This window comes from Scyliorhinus torazame, chromosome 8, assembly GCF_047496885.1.
Source record: "Scyliorhinus torazame isolate Kashiwa2021f chromosome 8, sScyTor2.1, whole genome shotgun sequence".
Lineage (NCBI taxonomy): Eukaryota > Metazoa > Chordata > Chondrichthyes > Carcharhiniformes > Scyliorhinidae > Scyliorhinus > Scyliorhinus torazame.
This window is the reverse complement of record NC_092714.1, coordinates 150993938-151014814: the sequence shown is the minus strand read 5'-3', so window position 1 is coordinate 151014814 and position 20877 is coordinate 150993938. Positions and strand designations below refer to the sequence as shown.

Below are 20877 nucleotides of genomic sequence, written 5' to 3'. Positions count from 1 at the left end.
CTCGCCAGTGCTGCAGCCACTACAGGAGGCACCACATCTTGCTCAATAAAGCCTCGATTATTCCACTACTCTCATCTTTGTGGTGATTGATAGTGCATCAATTTATTGAGCAAGATTTTTAAAACGATGGATCTCCGCATCAAGCCTGATCGCCTGCAGCTGAGCCCTCAAGCAGCCAACGCTACGTCCGCCTTTGACCACTGGCTAGCCTGCTTCGAAAGCTACCTCCGAACAGCCGTGAGGAACCCTCGGACTCGCAGAAGCTCCATGTCCTCTATTCACGGGTGAGCCCTGACATTTTTCCTCTCATCGGGGATGCGCCCACCTACTCCGAAGTGATGGAGCTCCTGAAAGGACGTTACGTTCGACCAGCCAATCAAGTATACGCCAGGCACCTCCTGGCCACGAGACAGCAAGTCCCCGGGGAGTCTCTGGACGATTTCTGGCGTGCCCTGCACATCCTAGGTAAGAACTGTGACTGCCGGGCAGTTTCGGCAGTCCTGCACACCAAACTTTTCATTCGACACGCTTACGTTACGGGCATGAAGTCTGCCAGCGGCTACTGGAAGGGGGTACGCTTGATCTTGCGGGAATTAGGCAGCTCGCTAATTCGTTAGAAGTGGCCTCCCGTAACATTCAATCCTATGCCCCCGACTGCGTGGCACCCTCATGGGCATCGTGGGCCCCACCAGCTGCCAACTCCAGCTCACCGCAAGCCTGCGCCGCGCGGCAGCCAGCCAACTCTGGGAGGCCTCAAGTGCTATTTATGCGGGCAAAACAAACACCCCAGGCAGCGCTGCCCGGCGGGTTTGCGACGTGCAGCAGCTGTGGGAAGAAGGGACACTTTGTTTCTGTTTGCCAGGCCAGGTTGGTTGCCGCTGTTCCCAGGCCCGACATTCCTACACCCACCACGTGCGACCCAGGGGCGTCGCCATTTTCCCCTTCGCAAACCATGTGCGGCCCGTGGGCGCCGCCATCTTCTTCACCGCAAGCCACGTGCAGCCCGTGGGCGCTGCCATTGTTGATGCCCACCCGCCATGTGCGCCCCGTGGGCGCCGCCACCTTCGGCGCCATTTTGGACAGCGCCTCAGGACCGCTGCTCAGGTCGTTCATCACCTGCCACTACCTCCACCACCACTGACCAGCTCGCGACCCTCCAGCATCTGCCGCAGCTCGCCTCTATCACCCTGGACCAGTCCCGGCCCCGCAACCTCGCGACCGCGACGGTGAAGTTCGATGGGCACAATCGCCTTTTTGACTCTGGGAGAACAGGGAGCTTCATCCACCCCACTACGGTAAGGCGCTGTTCCCTCCCGGTGCACCCCGTCACCCAGAAAAACTCCCTGGCCTCCGGATCCCATTCTGTGGAAATCCGGGGGTACTGCATCGCGACCCTCACCGTCCAAGGCATAGAGTTCAGCAACCTCCGGCTCTACGTCCTCCCCCACCTCTGCGCTGCCCTGTTACTCGGCATGGACTTTCAGTGCCATCTCCAAAGCCTAACCTTAAAATTCGGCGGACCCCTATCCCCCTCACCGTATGCGGCCTCACAACCCTTAAGGTCAATCCACCTTCCCTGTTTGCGAACCTCACCCCGGATTGTAAACCCGTCGCCACTAGGAGCAGACGGTACAGTGCCCAGGACAGGACCTTCATCAGGTCGGAGGTCCAGCGGCTTCTGCGGGAAGGGGTCATTGAGGCCAGCAACAGCCAGGGAGAACTCAAGTGGTAGTAGTAAAGACTGGGGTGAATCCATCAGACATCTTCTTGCGGGGCGGACTCGGGGAGGACGGCAACCACGCATGCGCGGGTGACGGCAGTTATGCAGCACCGGCCGCGTCATGTATGTGGCGCCGCCCTTACGCGGCGCCAAGGCCTGGCGCGCGTAAATGACGCGGCGCCGCTCCTAGCCCATTTTCGGGCCCTGAATCGGCCGGGATAGGGGCCGTTTTGCGCCGTCGTGAACCTCAACGGCGTTCACGACGGCGCGAACACTCTATCGTCTCCTTTTCAGAGAATCGTGCCCATGGAGCGTGATTGAATGGAAAAGAAACAGAGTCCTGTATTGGCACGTTAAGTGGGGTGTTTCCTAACGCTTGCAGTGCAGAGAGCAACCCCACTATTAAATGGGACTCTGCTTCTATTTTTGGCAGCACTTAGACTCAATTCCTTCACTAACACGTTCAGCTCACCAGAAAGAGATTGGGGTGCATTTTTGAGTGGCAATACCTGTAGCCATCTGGGATGGCCACGTCCCAATTACAAAATGGACACTATGAAAAGAATGCAGGGTAAATTAGACAATACCGAGAAAGCAAGCAGGTGCAAGGTTTGCCTGTTGATTGGAGCTATAGCTCCCAAACAAGACCGAGACTGCAGAACCATCTACATACTAATGAGCCATCCCCGGGAACAAAAAGGCAACATTTAGGTAAACAATGCTAAGACAAACACCCTGGTGCCAGAGGAGATTAAAACAAAGCAGACCAATGGCCACGTAGGACACGCCCAGCAATCAGGGAACCCACCCCTCTATTGGAGGAAAATTGATAAGAACGATTGGGAAACGGCCCAATTAATTAGGGCCAAGTACAAGGCCCATCCAAAAGCGCGCAAAGCCCTTTCGAGTATAAAAAGGATTCCCCAAGAAAGAATCGCTCTTTTGGCCTTGGCTCTCAGTGAGGAGAGGCCTGCCAAAGCTGCTCCAGACCAAGTAAGTTCCAAGTCAACGCACGCTACGAGATAGACGCTCTTAGTTGCTATCGTGTAACAAGCTCAACCCAGCAGCCTCAGAACCGAGCAACGGCCATTGTTCCTCTGACTGAGTGGGCACCCGAAGACAAGTATAGGCTTTTAGCAGTAGCGATAGTTTAGTTTGTAGAGTTTTATGCATGAGTAGATTTGACTGTGTGTAAATAAATGAGCATTGAGTTTGAACTAACTAACTGGTGTATCGAGTCTTTGATCAGTATTCGGTTTTGAACCTTGTGGCGGTATCGAAAGATACCTGGCGACTCTTGAGCAAACGTAATTAAACAGAGCCAAAGTAAGAGAGAACACAATTAGCAACATACCAGAGTTTCAAAGTGGCACTGCTAGGTGGCATCAGGAGTTCCAGGGTACCACCCTGCCCAGAGGCCGACCACCCGGGGCCCCCGATCGTCTGAGAGACCCTCCCAGGTGCTGGTATGCCTCGCCCCCATTTGTGGAGACCAGTGCTAAATGGCGCGTGGCCGGGGTTTCTTATGTGAGACTGTCAGGTCCCGTGCCTTGGGTAAATCCAGCGTAGAATAATTCAAGTGAGGCTAACTACTTACTTGAATATGCAAATCACTACATCTCATGAGATCTCTTTAAATCTTGAGAGGCATAACGAATGTCGTAAATTTCACAAGAGGCCCGAGTAGGGCACGGCGAGGCTGGTAAATCATGCCCAAGATCTCCAGAAAAAGTACCATCACCAATGGAAACAAGGCACGTCCTGAATTTTGGGGACCGTGTCCGGTGGGTACTGAGGACTGTCGTGGAGAAGACTGGACCGGTCTCTTATATGGTCAAAACGAAGGAGCGACGGTACTTAAACACATGAACCATCTTCAAGGCAGGGAACCCGCAGCAGGACCGGCCCCGCCAGATGAGTCAGTCTTTCGTCCCTTTTTGCCCATCACCAGGCACCAAAGAGCAACACTCCCCAAGGGCCAGGATGCAACACATCCCGACCCAATCTCACAACCGCTGGAAATACAGCCACAGATGAAGCGACAGAGGAGACCTCCCCCATCCTCAAAGACAGAGGATATTGTGGTCTTCGGCGGGGGAGGGATGTAATAAACCTCACGAGACCCACGAGGATGACCCAAATGATCGGGCAGCACGTTAGCATTGTGGATAGCACAATTGCTTCACAGCTCCAGGGTCCCAGGTTCGATTCCGGCTTGGGTCACTGTCTGTGCGGAGTCTGCACATCCTCCCCGTGCGTGCGTGGGTTTCCTCCGGGTGCTCCGGTTTCCTCCCACAGTCCAAAGATGTGCAGGTTAGGTGGATTGGCCATGATAAATTGCCCTTAGTGTTCAAAATTGCCCTTGGTGCTGGGTGGGGTTACTGGGTTATGGGGATAGGGTGGAAGTGTGGGCTTGGATAGGGTGCTCTTTCCAAGAGCCGGTGTAGACTCGATGGGCCGAATGGCCTCCTTCTGCACTGTAAATTCTATGATTCTATGATCTCCCGGTGGGGCTCGTGGAATACGTCCTCCCCCGCTGAGGGATGGAGGACTAGCAGCTGGGACTCGTGAACCAGTCATTTAAAAGCCAGCCTGGATTTGAACCGACATGATCGATAGTCCCGGCTGGGACTGTTGTGCTCTATGCTGCGTTGTGATCTTACTTTTCTTCAACTAAATAAATCTATATGGTTAAACTTTCTCAGGACTCCTGCGGGTAAAATACTCATTGCCACAAATTCTAATACCGTTTTGGTTTGACTGGGTCAATCTTTTCCATTCTACTCCACATTTGCAAATTCTGTCTGTTACTTGTGTTTAAATTTAAGAGCAAAATCTTAATTAAAAATTACCCAATGTTATTCCATTTTAAATTGTCAACAAATCCTGAGATGCAGAACTCAGTTCGTAAACTCTCGGTGTTTCAGTTTGGGAAAGCTTCGGTTAGGGGTTCTATCTCCTCTCTATTTCCCATCAACAGCCTGGGGCCATGTGACTAATCCACCTCGAGTCCTGCTAATGTTTTCAAAATCAATTCCTTTTCTAAATATCTCATTGAACAGTTCCATTTCTTCCTCTTGTACCTCTATACTCTCACTTCTAAATTAATTTGTTACGTAAGGCCTTTGGCATATCTTCATCCTCCATAATTAGACTTATTTCATCTCTGAGCGGAGGAGGGCCTTGAGGGGCAGTGGGCAGTGACCCTACCTCTGAGACAGAAACTTCCACTCCAGCACTTTATGTCCAAGGGAGACCTGTTTTATGGCATGGACAAACAGCACTTTTGGCAAGTTGAAAATTCAGTTGAGTGAAAATGTGGGGGAAAAAACACTTTCAAAACTCTTTACCAAAAAAACTGCTCATGTGTGGACATGTAATCTTTATTGCCAAATATCTAGTCGCACAATATCATAGCTCAATATTGTAAGAAAAGGGGAGGCATGGTGGCACATTTCCCTGGGTTCAATTCTGACTTTGGGTGACTGTGTGGAGTTTGCACGTTCTCCCCGTGTCTGCGTGGGTTTCACCTGGGGGCTCCGGTTTCCTCCCACAATTCAAAGACGTGCAGGATAGGTGGATTGGCCCCTTAGTGTCCAAAGATGCACAGGTTAGGTCGGGTTACGGGGATAGGGTGAGGGAGTGAGCCTAGGTAGTGGCCTCTTTCTGCACTGTAGGAACTCTATAATACTATAAGCCTGCAAGTGACCTCCATGTGTAGATTGAAGAATTCCCTTGCAGCATTGAGTCAATTATGAACCAGAAGACCATCATATTTTGCATGTGAACAGAGTAACAATGAGTGAATTTTAACTTATCTTGCATTGATCCTAGTCAGAAACAAAACAAAGCTTGCACATTAACACTATTAGCAAGCTTATCCTTCCATCACTCGCAACGGCACAGGGTAAGAATGGGAGAGATTCCAGGTCAGCTAATGTGATGAAAAGAAAGGACTCTACCATCGCTATCAATGGTTCCAAACTACAACATGCATGGAAAAGTTCATGTTATCGCTGCCTCCGAGTGAACTGTAACACACCACCATCTCTGAGCAATTGCTCCATCTCAAGCTTTTGTTTACTTTTCATATCCTTGGGGAAGCCCTTATTATTGTCTGTAAAATAATCTGCTCCTTTCTCATATTCCCACTCACTTTTCTAATCACCCTTTCCACCTCCTCATTTCAATTTCTATATTCCTCATGATTATCTTCATACTTTTAGCCCCCAATTTTAGCATATACCTCCCTTTCAAGTTTCAGTTTGCCTTTAAGCTGTCTATAAAGCCATGGAACTCCATCCTTCAATGCACACTCTGTTTTGCCTTACAGGGTTATATCTTCTACTCTATATCATGTTTGACAATTTCGCACCACTGATACATCAAATAGTTTATTTAACTTCTGTGCCTGGCTCAATTTTCTAAAACCTTTATCTTGCTAAACTGTGCCTTCTCCCGTCCACCATCCTTATTCTTGACATTGATATTGCTGAAAAGAGTTAGATGTTGCTGAAGCTTTTTACCTTGCACTCATTGGGACAAATGCAAGAATGCTAAATTTCCAACAATTGTGACAATTTATACTACAGGAGATAAGAATACTGATTGGTTGGCGAGTCGACTCTGATTGGCTGAAGCGTTGATATGGAGAAAGCAATGGGGAACAACAGGCTCCCTCAGGGTAATAATGGAGAATGCACCAGTTTATGGTGACTGGCAATTAACTGCCTTGCATTTTTTTTAAATTTAAACCAGGCAACTTTACTTTGGTGCAGACATTGTCCTGAGGAATGAACCAGCAAATTCTGCGAATTCACTTATTCTGTTCAGCTGAAACATGCGTAATGTGTGCACATGTTCTTTCTGTTTGCAAAGAACAGGGCCCTATGTATTAACATATGTAGCTTTCAGTACATGCAAATACATCAGTCCGTGAGTCTGACTGACAATCTCAGATTAGTTTGTCGCAAACTGAAGATTATTTTGTGAGTATTGTCTGAGCATGGGTTTTACTGTTAGTTAAGAGTTGGGAGTCGTGAGTATGGTAACCTTTATCTCACTCTCTGTAAATAGTTATTTGTCTCAATAAACTGTTTATTCTTTGATCTAATTGGTGGTTATCAGTCTTTCAAGATATCACGTTTGGCAGTCTGTGAGCGTCAAGATGCCCCTTTTTGGGAAACTTGGGCCATTCGATCCTAATACGGAGCTGTGGGTGCCATATGTTGACCATCTGCCCTATTACTTTAAGGCCAATAGAATTGCGGGGGTGGGGGAAAGAGAAGCAGCGGGTAATCCAATTAACAGCTTCGGGACCCCAACCTATAACATGATTAGGAAACTTACTTCTTCAGATGCCCCAACTCCAAACCTTTTGAGGATCTTGTGGAATTAGTCAAGGAACATTATCACCTGAAACCCTTGGTCATAATGCATAATTCAGCAACAAAAGCCACCAAGGGAGACAAAAGCGATGTTCGTGATGTACCTAAAACAAATGGCTGAGCACCGCAGGTTCGGCGCTGTACTAGACGATATGTTGAGAGACAGGCTAGTCTGTGGAGCTAATGACACAGCCATACAAAATAAATTGTCAGCAGAGGCAGAGAGTACCTTGAAGAAGACATTAGAGATCGCCCTGGCCATGGAAAGTGCTGAAAGGGGGAGGGCGATGGAACTGCAGATCTTGCAAGCAGGCGAGGTCCAACACATTTGGTGGGAAGCTGCTGGCAGTCACGGCACCAGGGATGAAGGCACAGTAAGCAAAGAGGCTCAGAGCAAAAGAGAATGCAGAGATATAGGGATTTGGTCCACAGACCAGGAGCTATGAAGGATGCTACTGGTGTGAGGGAGATCACCCCCAGGAGAGATGTAAATTCAAGGAAGCTACATGTTATGCGTGCAATAGGAGGGGGCAAATTAGGGGGAAGTGCAAAGCCCTTCAGAGGCCCGGCCCCGGGTCAATGTCTGTGTGGAGTTTGCACATTCTCCCCATGTCTGCGTGGGTTTCGCCCCCACAACCCAAAGATGCGCAGGGTAGGTGGATTGGCCATGTTAAATTGCCCCTTAATTGGAAAAAAAATAATTGGGTAAATTTAAAAAATAAATAAAAAACACGGGGAGAATATGCAAACTCCACACAGACAGTGACCTGGAGCTGGGATCAAACCTGGGACCTTGGTGCCGTAAAGCAGCAGTATTAACCACAGGGCCAGCATGCTGCCCGCTTTAAACTTTCTTGATACGTTGCCAGTGTTGGTTTGACCGGTCAGGTTTTGGAGTCAAGAAGATGGACCTCAAGGATGGATATGCAAAACCGACCCCAAAAAAACCCTTATTATCTGAAGTCAAGAACATGGCCCTCCACGGCAGATATCATGATAACAATTCTGAACAGTTGATCCTTTCAGATAAGGAAAGACAAGTTCAGTTGTGAAGACGGCGTATTATTATGGGGAGGAGAGGGGTCATTTTCACTCCCGCTATGAAGCCATTGTTACAAGTGCCCATTCTGGGCTGACAGAGATGAAAATGCTCGCACACGGTTATGTGTGGTAGTCCGCGATGGATATCGACGTAAAAAATCTGGTCAAATAGTCAAACAATGTGACCAGATGGCACATAACCTGCCATCTGCGGCCCTAATGCACCCTTGGGAGTGACCAGGTCAACCTTGGGTGCAACTACACATTGCTTTTGCATGCCCATTCATTAGCTCCATCTTGCTCATCATAGATACTCACTCCAAGTGGTTGGACATACACAAAATGAAGCCCACAACCGCTTCAGCAATGGCAGAAAAATTGCGACAGACATTCGCCACCCACGAGTTATCGGAGGTGCTGGTCTTGGATAACTTTACTGCTTTTACTCATGAAGTATCCTAGAATAATAGAATTCCTACAGTGCAGAAGGAGGCCATTCTGCCCATTTAGACTGACCCTTCCAAAGACCACCCTACTTAGACGCAACCCCGCCCCTATTCGTCCAACCCCACACATGGGGAAACTTTGCATGGCCAATGCACCTAAACTGCACGTCTTTAGACTGTGTGAGGAAACCGGAACACCCGGAGGAAACCCACGCAGACACGGAGCGAACATGCAAACTCCACACAGATAGTCACCCGAGGCCTGAATTGAACTCGAGTCCCTGGCGCTGTGATGCAGCAGTGCTAACCACTATGCACTGTGACACTGTGCCGTGAACAGTTCTAACATTTCATGAGAACAAATGGTGCTCAACATATTCAAACTGCTCCCTACAACCCTGCTTCAAATGGACTGGCAGAGAGAGCCACCCAAATATTCAAAGCCGCCATGAAGTCACAGTCATCAGCCCCTGTACAAACCAGGCTGGCCTGGCCCATTTCCTGCTCACCTATAGAACCCTCAAGCCACCATGGGTGTTACATCCATCGAGTTGCTAGTGGACAGATACATTAGAACATCGTTGGAGCGGTTACTTCTGAATTTGGCAAGGAGGGTGAATAAAACAGAATGCACAGAAGGAACCTCAATGAGGGGCGGCACGGTGGCACAGTGGTTATCACTGCTGCCACACAGCGCCAGGGACCCGGGTTCAATTCCGACCTCGGGTGACTGTCTGTGTGGAGATTGCACATTCACTACGTGGGTTTACTCCGGGTGCTCCGGTTTGCTCCCTGTAGCACAATCAATCACTCATGAGGCGAGAAGAGATGAAGTCAATCGATGGCTTTATTACGCAGACTTGTTCCCCAGCAGCTCGGTTACAGAATGCGGCTGCTGGGAGAACCCGGGTTCTTATACTCCGCCTTACTGGGTGGAACCAGCAGGCGGCAGATCCAATCAGGACCCAGTGTCTGTCCACCAATAGCCTCTCGGCATCACTGGGTACCGTACTACCCCTAAAACATACCACCACACTCCCACAGTCCAAAGATGTGCAGGTTAGGTGGATTGGCCATGCTAAATTGGCCCTCAGTGGGGTTACAGGGATAGAGTGGGGGATTGGCCCTAGGTAGGGTTCTCTTTCAGAGGGTCGGTGCAAACTCGATGGGCCGAATGGCCTTCTTCTGTACTTTAGGGATTCTATGAACATCACAACTCGAGAAAACCGGAGAAACCATTTGAAGTGGACAGCTCAGTACATGAAAAGAATTTTGGCGCTAGTCCAAATTGGATCCCTGGAATGGTCGCAGCCAGAACATGTCCATTGTCGTATGGGATAGATGTCCAAGGAAAACAGCGCAGAAACATCTGGACTATTTGAGAAGGAAAGAATCTCACACAGAATCAGTGGGGCAGCCTGTCCAGTGTATGCCTGTTAACGCTATTGCTACGGATGAAAGTAACGCTCCAGCAAGCCATCCTGAGGAAGAGCCCAGTAATGTTCTGGGAGGAGCTGGGAAAATTATCTGCATGGACGCACCTTCGCATGTCTGGAGCTGACTCATTGAGGTTCAAATCAAAGTCATCTCTACTGTTCGAGCAGCTGCTAGTGAATTACAATGCTCCCAAAGGATAAGGAAGTCCCGGACCAAATTACCTTCTATAATAATCTTTATTAGTGTCACAAGTAGGCTTACATTAACACTGCAATGAAGTTACTGTGAAAAGCCCCTAGTCGCCACATCCCGGCGCCTGTTCGGGTACACAAAGGGAGAATTCAGAATGTCCAATTCACCTAACAAGCACGTCTTTCGGTACTTGTGGGAGGAAACCGGAGCACCCGGAGGAAACCCACGCAGACACAGGGAGAACGTGCAGACACTGCACAGACAGTGGCCCAAGCCAGGAACTGAACCCGGGTACTGGCGCCGTGACGCAACAGTGCGAACCACTGTGCTACCGTGCTACCCAAAGTGAGTGTGCTGAGATTCATCTCTTTTATAATATTGTAAATAGTCCCATTGTTGGTGTAATGTCTTAATCAGGAACTTAAAGGGGAAGGGATGTGACAGTGTGTTCCTTTAAAGGAGGGGTGAGTTCTCAGAAGGTCATGTGATCTGTAGGGCCAAGCAGGCAGGAGTGTGTGAATCCTGGGGGCTGAGCACAGGTTTTACCGTTAGGAGTCTTGAGTCATGGAGTATTCTAGCCTTTTTCTCACTCTCTGTAAATAGTTATATGTCTTAATAAACCGTTTAGGTGGTTGCAAGTCTTTCAAGATACTATACCCTGTCACTGAACTAGAGAGGATGTTGCTGCAATCAGGCTGTGTTGGATATAAATACATTTGTGTAGAGACGCGCTAAGAGCCCGAGCAATGTCCAGATGCCTGTACTCTTGCTTTCTGAAAACCACCCTATTTAATTTCTCAGTCACAACCACAACAGGATGTAGCTATTTATTCTTCCAGCAATTCAGGCGGATCAGGTTATGTTAATTTATTTTAATAAGGAGATAAAAAAATAGATCCCAAAGTCAAATATCCACCTGTTTCTCTAGCAAACTTTAAATGGTAGGCTATGTGGGTCATTAAGAAATTATTCGAACTGAAATAAATTCAGCTGTCAAGCAGGACCATCCGGGTGGTCTGAGCTCCCAACACCATTCAATTATATACAGTAACTGTTTCAGATAAATGTTTCCTGAAGTTTGGTCTAAATTCTGAGATTTATACATGCTTCATTTTATAAATATTCAAACAGTTCATAAATCACAAAAAAAAATGATAGCAGGACACAATCCAACTGGAATTCGACCTCCAAATTCCTTTAGGGAGTTTTGTGGATCTTGTTAAATTCACAGACAGAAACGCAATTACAGCCAATCATTTAGCTGAAATTGCACTTGAAACGACAGCAATCACAACTTACGTATGGTTCCCTTACCTTGAAAGCACATCGCGAGATAATTCCCAAGAGTAGGAAAAACAGGTACTGATCCGGGAAGAGAGTTTAGGAAAGTAATCAAAGGTTTGATCAAAGTGTTGGCTTTCAGAAGGGTTTTAAAGGGGGAGAAAGAGGAACAGAGAACATGAGACATAAGAAATAAGGAGTGGACTATACAAACCATCGAGCCTGATCTTGGGCTTCAACTCCATTTTCCCATCCATTCCCCATATCCCTTAATTCCAGAGAGACCAAAATTCTGTCTATCCCAGCCTTAAATATGTTCAACCATGGAGCATCCAAAACCCTCTAAGGTACAGAATTCCAAAGATTCACAACCCTTTGGAGAAAGAGATTTCACCCTTCTCAATCCTAAATGATCGCCCCCTTATCCCGACACTGTGTCCCTCATGTTTTAGATTACCAGACCTCTCATCAACTACCCTGCCGATCCCCTTCTGAATCTTGCATGTTTCAAAGAGATCACCTCTCACTCTTTGAAACTCCAGGAATTGTAGACCCAGTGTATAGAGAGAGGTAGAAAGGAAGTTCCAGGAGTAGCTCCTCCACCAACAGTGGGGCAAAGGGACAAGAGGACATAAAAGACTGAGTCAGAAGAGCAAAATGTTGGAGAGGGAATATATTCGCATTGCATTTTGCAAAGATAAGATGGAACGAGTGTCATGTTCTATAAATTGGCCGCTAGGAATGATGCACTACAGAACATTTAGTTCTTGACTAGTTAAAATAATTTATTCTACGAGGACCCAGATTCAATCCCGGCTCTGGGTCACTGTCCGTGTGGAGTTTGCACATTCTCCCAGTGTTTGCGTGGGTTTTGCCCCCACAACCCAAAGATGTGCAGGTTGGTGGATTGGCCTCGATAAATTGCCCCTTAATTGGGAACAAAATGAATTGGGTCCTCTAAATTTATTTTTTAAAATAAATTTATTATAAAACAAATGCGTGGCAAAGATAACTGGAATAAATATAAAACAAACAACTAATACTAACTAATTATTCTAGAGCTACTGCAAAATGCTTCGATCCACCAACACGACTTACTCCCAACCCCCCTAGGCACAGAGTCACATGGTAGGTTTACTCTGCCACCTGCTGGTGCATATCATCACAATGAGGTCTTGGGATGAGATAAAAATGAGGATTTTAAGCTCAGCATATTGGGATTCAGGGAACAAGGAAGAGGGTTACAAAGACAGGGAGATAAAATGTAGAATATGGGTGGTAACAATTTAGACAAGTTGATGTTTGTGAAAGGAGAGAATAAAGTAAAGTCGCCTTAGTCCCAGATGAGCAGAAACTGCTTTCCCCTTTGAGGGGGCACTGGTGGTGATAAAACTTGAGGGTCACCACACCTCAGGTGAGGGGCAAGGTTGAGAAGGTTGGGCCTTCATGAATAAGTTTGGCTGGTACGGGAATCAAACCTGTGTTATTGGCCTTGCTCTGCATCACAAACCAGCTGTCTAGCTAACTGAGCTAAACTGGTATCCAAAAAGGGACAGTAGGAGAATATTAAGAGTAGCCCCTTGGAGGAGAGGATTGCTGCTTGCTGGGGAGTTGTTGATAGCCTCCTCGAAAAAATGTAAACAGAGAAGCAGATTAATTTCCTTTACAGGGACAGCCATGATGTGCCGTAAATATTCTAAGGTTCCATGATACAGATGGCACAATCAAAGAATCATAGAATCTCTACATAGTAGAAGGAAGCCATTTGGCCCATCGAGTCTACATCAGCCCTTGCTCCAGTAGAGCACCCTACCTAGGCCCAATCCACGCCCCTAACCTCTCAATCCCACCTAATCTTTGAGCAATATTAGCATGGCCAATCCACCGAACTTGCACATCTTTGGGAGGAAAACGGAGCACCTGGAGGAAACCCACACAGACACATGGAGAATGTACAAACTCAACACAGTCACCCGAGGTCAGAATTGAACCCAGGTATCTGGAGCTGTGAGGCAGCAGTGCTAACCACTGAGCCACGGTGCTCCCTGAAGGCAAGGGAAGTGCGGTATAATGGGTTAACAGAATAATAAGAGTAATAGTGATACCATCAGTCACATGCTAGAGGCTTGGTAGAGCAGATGGAATAGTTTGGATGCAAGAGAAATGTGCCTACATAGCAGTTCATCATGTACATAGGCCAAAATGTTCCAGCCTTTCTTGCTAGCGGGGTCTCCCGGCCCAACGACGGTGAGTCCCCCCTCCTCCTCCCCTGCCACGGGGGGTGTAGAAAGTCTCGCCTATAGCGTAGATAGTGTAAATAAATGAGCATGAATTAACTATCTGAGTCAGACCACTGTTACTCAGGGTCGGAAAGGCCACGCAAGCAGCATTCAAAACAGAAAGGAGCCCAGCCAGGTGACCCTGATGGGATCCATTTATGGCCCTTCGCTGACCTGTATGCAAGGTCGATCCAGTTGTTCAGATCACTGGGAATTCGGAGAATAGTGATGAGAACATTTCAGGTATTGGGAGATGCCTCCCCAGGCTCCACCCTTTCTGTTATTGTCAGTCATATTTGGGAAGGGTGTAGGCCTCACCTGCCCCAGATCCTGTTGGAAATCGCTGGCCTAGCCTGGGAACCAAAAACCACCTAAATTTCCTGTGGCAACTCCACTCCTGACTGACTGATCCTTGAGTATTCCCCAGACTCAGAAAATTTTGAGGTTCAGATCATAGTTACTGGAATTTTCCAGACTGCAGGGTGCACAGGAAGGAAAATATAAGCCTTAGAGAGGGGACAGTACCGATTAACCAGGAAAAGGCCAGGCTAAGTAGTTTAAATTATGAGGCGTTGACTGGGCCATATTCCCTCAAGCATCTGAGATTAAGCAGTGATCTGACTGAGATTTTTAAGATTATTAAAGTATTTGGTAGGGGAAATAGAAATTAACTTTCCAATCTGGTGTGGGGAGTCCAGAAAGAGAGAGTGTGGGTGAGGGGAGGGGGTGCGATGCATAACATAGACCATTCAGGCGTAGGAGCCAAAGGCCTCCTCCTGTTTCTACGTGTTCAGGGATCATTGGTGGATATATTGACATAAATAAATAATCTGGACTGGAGCATGGGACATAATATCATAATTTACATTTGGCATCATCTCCTCTTCCTGCTCCTCCCCTGAGGAGCTGTTACCTTCCAGGGCCTCACTATCCTCAAGTTCCATACCTCTCCAAAAGGTTATGATAGAAAGGGCACAGCAGGTCACTGCAATGACTGAGATCTTGCAAGGAGGGTATTACAGGGCATAACCCAGGCACCAGAACAATATCTTCATCAACCCAATGCCTGTGCAATTGTCGGCCTGCTGAGCAGGTAGTACTGGTTGTATCATCTCTCATAGAATCCCTACGTGCAGAAGGAGACCATTCAGCCCATCGATGCTCTGAAAGAGCACCCCACCCAGGCCCACTCGCCCACCCCATCCCCATAACCCCACCTAACCTGCACATCTTTGGACACTAAGGGGCAATTTAGCATGGCTAATCCACCTAACCTGCACATCTTTGGACTGTGGGAGGAAACTGGAGCACCCGGAGGAAACCCACGCAGATATGGGGATAAAATGCAAACTCCACAAACAGTCACCCAAGGCTGGAATTGAAATGAAATGAAATGACATGAAAATCACTTATTGTCACAAGTAGGCTTCAAATGAAGTAACTGTGAAAAGCCCCGAGTCGCCACATTCCGGCGCCTGTTCGGGGAGGCTGTTACGGGAATTGAACCGTGCTGCTGGCCTGCCTTGAACCCAGATCCCTGGCACTGTGAAGCAGCAGTGCGAACCATTGAGCCACTATGCCGCCCTCTGTCTGAGATTTCTGTATGGGGGTCGATAGCCATGTCTTCTAGTGATCTTCAATGTCCCAAAGGATGCATCCCCACACTTTGAGGGTTGCATTGGATATCTAAGACAATTCGCACTGGCAGAGAATGAAGGAGCCATAGCAGCTGCCAGAAAAGTGAATGCACACAGTACAAAGAACTTTCTTTACAACGCAGAACATGTTAGATTGAGCAGCAGCTCCAGGAACCTTGTCATATATTAGCAGAAGATTAAGGCCCCCTCACACATAACTGCATGGGTTTATTCAGCAATGATCCTCTGAGACCATACTGCTGGCTGGGTGGATATGCGCCTTTACATCCTGTGGTGCTGCCTCATAAAACGTAGATCGCCTGCTATTCCTCTTCCATCAGCAAATAACCATAAAAAGGGAATCCCCATGGGGATTACAGACTTCCTTTCATTTGGAATGGACCATATCAATACAATTAACACAACAGTGATAATAGACCTCCTATTTACTGCAGTGATTTTCAAACTTTTTTTCCTGGGACCCACTTTTATCACCCAGCCAACCTTCACAACCCACGCCAGTCGACCTTCGGGATCCACGCCGGTCAACTTCACAACCCACGCCTGCCAACGTTCGGGACCCACGCCAGCCAACCTTCACAACCCACGCCAGTCGACCTTCTGGATCCACGCCAGCTAACCTTCACAACCCACGCCAGCCGAACCTTCGGAACCCATGCCAGCCAACCTGCACAACCCACGCCAGCCGACCTTTGGAACCTACGCTGGTCAACGGTCACGCTGACCTTTTCATTTTACCTTACCATTTTTGCTTATCATTAATGAGACAGGTGAGCCTGCTTAGTCCTCACAATCTCACTTGCTTCGTCATTCAATGTTGTATTACAGCTAAGGACTTCAGCTGATGATTTAAGTTCTCGCTGTATCCTCTGAAAAAAATCAAGAGGTTTGTCCTCGAACTCGCCATGCTTGGTCTTCAAATGCCTTTGAAGTTTTGAGGGTTATAAACTCTCATTTGCCAGTACGTCCCTGCACATAACATACATGGGCTTTGCATCCTGATTTGCATTAACACAATTAACAAAGTCATACCTCAAGAAATTATCTTGACACTGCTTTGTTTTTTCTTTGCTTAAAACGGTCCATCTTCAGTTCTTCAGATGTCCTGTTGCCTTGCTTGCTCAAAACTAGAAAATGGAGGAATTGCTCCTCCATGATTTCATGCCAAAAGCACAGACGTACAAGCGCGTGATGTCAGTGTACGTGCCGGGCGCATGACCTGCCCTCTGCTGCCGCTTCTGACCGGAAGATTGCATCATTCCATTTAAAAGCCAATTGTGGCCGGCATTCTCAATTTTAAAGTGAGTCGTGGCTGTTGGGCGCTTCTCCTGCGATAGGGAACACCGCATCCGATCCATCGGCGACCCTACCAACACCTGCCTGCGACCTATCCGCGGGTCATGATCCGCAGTTTGAAAAACCCTACCTTACTGCATTTACACACCGCAATGACTGTTAGTGCATGATACTGCGTCAACTTTATACTTCTACCCTGGGTCGCATTGTGGCACAGTGCTGCCTACGGCGCTAAAGACCCGGGTTTGATCCCGGCCCTGGATCACTGTCCCGTGTGGAGTTTGCACACTCTCCCCTTGTCTGCGTGGGTTTCACCCCCACGACCAAAAGATGTGCAGGGTAGGTGGATTGACCACATTAAATTGTCGCTTAAAAAAAAACTTCATACTTCGACCTAAACTTTGCAGGGACTGTAACTGATGTAAATTAATTCTCAACTTATATACACACACACACACACATATAGGCATTTTCACACATCGACACAAAGATACACACATATGCACACACAAACATGCACACACATGCATAGACACACACATGCATAGACACAGATACACATAGACACACACACAGGGCGGGAGTCTCCGGCTGTGTTCGCCTGCCGACCAGAGAATCCCGTCTGAAGTCAATGGAGTTCTCCATTGTATGCAGCTCACCCGCGGCGTCCTTGCAGTGGATGGGACGGGAGAATCCAGCCCATAAACATACACACACACATAGACACACATGCAGACATACGCACATAATCATAGACAGACACACACGCATAGGCATACACACACATAGACACACACATAGACACACACAGACACACACATAGAAACACACACGCATAGACATATGTAGACATAGACACACACACACAGACATACATACGCATAGACACACACACATACATACACACAAATAGACACACACATATAGACACACGCACATAGACACACGCACATACAGACATACACACATAAACAGACATAGGCACATACACACATAGGCATACACACGCATAGACACACACACACACATTGACACACACACAGACACATGCAAACACACATAGAAACACACACACATACAGACATATGTCCATAGACATACACATAGACATACATATGCATAGACACACACATATACATACAAATAGACACACCCACACATATAGACACACGCACATTGACACACACACATATTCATACACACACTCACGGGCATACACACACATAGATACAAAAACACACATATAGATACACACACATGGGCATACACACACACACATAGACACAAATACATACATAGACACAAACATTCACATACGCACACACATGGACACACGCACACACTCACACACAGCACCTTCTTCATTTCGCTTGAAGAGTATGAGATGATTACTGCTATATAAAGTGTACTATCACACTGAGGGATGTGTTAAAATACGGACTGATAATTATATATTCACAGATGAATACAATATATGTTCCCTTCAGTATCCCTCAATTACTGTAATGATTACCTTTGAACATTAATATTGTGTTTATATTCCGTGTTGAAGTATAAGCTACATATGTTTGTATTTGTTATTTAACTTTTAACAATCTATTTTTTCACGGAGATTGCACGAAAACATACGCAGAGGCAAATTACAAATCTATATTGTGTTCTGTGTCAGAAAATGTTGATATTCTAAAGCAGAAAAATCTAATAACCGCTTCCAGCTCTGATGAAGTATCTCTTCCAGAAGCAAGAATTGATTCTCTCAGTTTTTCGATGTGGACAGACCTGCTATATATTTCCAGCATTTGTAGTCTCCACAGCTCCACTGATCTTACACAGCAGTGGCCAGTGAGATAAACTATTCTAAGTCACAATCACACCCAGGAGATTAAAAATGGATCTTCATGACACTCTCCAGCTCATTCCGTTGTGACCGCATTTAGTGGCAGCTCAACGGTTTGAACCTCATGATCCACAAAAGCCAACAATCGACTGATTCATTCTTAAATTGCCAAGTTCTTTCTTGAACTAATCTACCTGCTACTATCAAAAATATCTTTCACTTTGATAATTAAGCCTTCAACAGCAAACCAGTTAAGGCTGAACCGTTCCAGAATGAGGTCAGTGATCTACCAGACTGCAGGAGACAAGCACATCATTAAAAAGGGATAACATTAGGGACTACATCACCCTGGGGAGAGGGGGGGAGGCGGTAAGGGGCAGTTTCCATTGGGATATTGATGGGATTGTATCATCAGAAGGCAGCATTAATGAAACAGAAAATAGCCACTGCAAGAATGACAGCGTGACATTGGGAATAGGGGATGGGTGGGGGTGAAGAGGAATCAAAGGCAAACAGCAGCTGACATTAACTCATATAAACTTTACATTGTTCAGAGGACGAGCTCACCGGACCATCTCCCCTTTGCTGTGCCCCTTCGTGTTTGCTTTGGAGGTGAGCTGAGCATTGCCGAGGTTACGTTGTCCGGGACAAGGCTGAGTGAGGGGTGAGCTTCTTGTCATCGGCTTCCTTCAAACATTCTTACAGAGACTTCGGCGTATCAGTCTGAGACGTTTCCGCGGCAACGCTTTTGTGTAAATTCTTTAAGAGCAGATCTTCATCAGTGTGCCACAGGAGACTGGCCTGTAGAAGCAAAGATCTTCCAGGATAATCCGAATAGAGGACAGCATTCAAGGGCAAATCTGCAATGGAGAATAAGTCGAGTAAATCCTGAAGCATAGGCACGATTAGTGCTAATCTCCTCCTTGCAAACACATGGTATTCTGCAGAGCAGATAACCATTATTCCTCTGTGCTGGTCAGTGAGGCGGCTGCATTTCTGGGCTATTTACACTTTATGCTATATGCAGCACCTCAAAAAAATGCATCACGCTGCAAGAATTCTTAATCAGCTGCAGTGTGTGGTGATGGAGCTTACTGAATCCCCATAAGTTAATCATTTTCTCTATAAAGTTAATGGGGAGGGGGGTGGAATCAGCTTCAGCTAACAGAAGGAATGCAGTTCTTTCAAATACTCTGCATCTCAACAACAGAAAGTGAGATAAAGGGAATTTGTATTTCAGAGATGACAAATATGTTTTGGAGCGACTCAGACGTCTATCAATGGGATGTAGAGATTGGCAATAGGTGATTTGTAACACTTAACAGAAACTAAAGTGATGCTCCCTGCTGAGCGAGTGACATCTTGTTTATCAGCACTTGTGTATCATTACATGTTTTTGAGTCGATTATGATTTCCACTCACCATGACTCACTGTTGCAGCTTCCAGGTCTCAGCAGTATACAGGAATGGTACACCTCTAGAGGACAGCCATTTCGTGAGCTGCGCAAATCAGCACAGAGATATGCTTCGATGTACTGCTAACTCATGCTTCCCTGTCCATCAATTGCTGTGCAAAAAATTGTACCCCGTCAGCAAATCAATGTCAGACTACGGCTTCAATACATTGAGAATCTTGAGGTATTCTGGCTTTCATTCCACTTAAGCTGTCAATTCCAGCTTCTAAAATCATACTTTCTGCTTGGAACGTGTCAAAGGGCCTGGACATCAAGATAAACTCTAATACAAGAGAGTGGGAGGCAAGAAGGAAGGATAACACACTTCATTGTTTGAGACCCTCACGCACTAGCTGGTTAGTTTTAGGAGCAGCATTGAGATATTAGCTGGCAGAGTAACAGTCTGCCTCCAATTAGACATACTGAATGACATTGGCATTGTCGAGGACTTTGCAGAAATCACATTTCTGGAATGGTTCAGGCTTGCAATTAGGCAAATCTCTTGTGGCACCAATTACTGGAGGAAGTTTATCACAGTCCAATCCTGCAGCAAGCTTCAACACATCAGATTTGATTTCAGATTTCCAGCATCCACAATCTTGTCAACATGACAGATGCAGAGCTCCAAGAAGGATTTTCCCAGGGCAGCCCTGTCCTCATTGAGCACCTTGTCCACAAACAGTTGGCAACAGACACTCTACAGAACAAAGTCAAAGATCAATTCTTCCTAAACCAACGTTAATGATTCTGCGGCTTCAAGAGCACATCAGATATAGAAGTCAGAGATTAAAGAAAGATTAAAAAAATTACAGCACCAAAATAGATCGTTGGCAATTGTTTTTTTATAAA

At 46.8% G+C, this 20877-nt stretch overlaps 1 protein-coding gene across 3 annotated transcripts in view; it reads right to left on the bottom strand.

The window, feature by feature from the left end:
* The window catches only part of mcf2la (mcf.2 cell line derived transforming sequence-like a), a 343346-nt gene extending 323178 nt beyond the window's left edge, over positions 1-20168 (bottom strand). Inside the window, exons 1-2 of one of the 3 annotated variants that reach the window (XM_072514367.1) lie at positions 19997-20168; positions 19142-19434 (exon numbers count right to left, since the gene is read on the bottom strand). In XM_072514367.1, the coding sequence (XP_072370468.1) occupies positions 19142-19199 (58 nt within the window). In that variant the 5' untranslated portion in view covers positions 19200-19434; positions 19997-20168. Of the gene's footprint in view, positions 1-19119; positions 19557-19996 lie in introns of those variants that run through there. The other 2 variants (XM_072514366.1, XM_072514368.1) reach the window with 2 other exon arrangements.
* Positions 20169-20877: the final 709 nt, after the last annotated feature.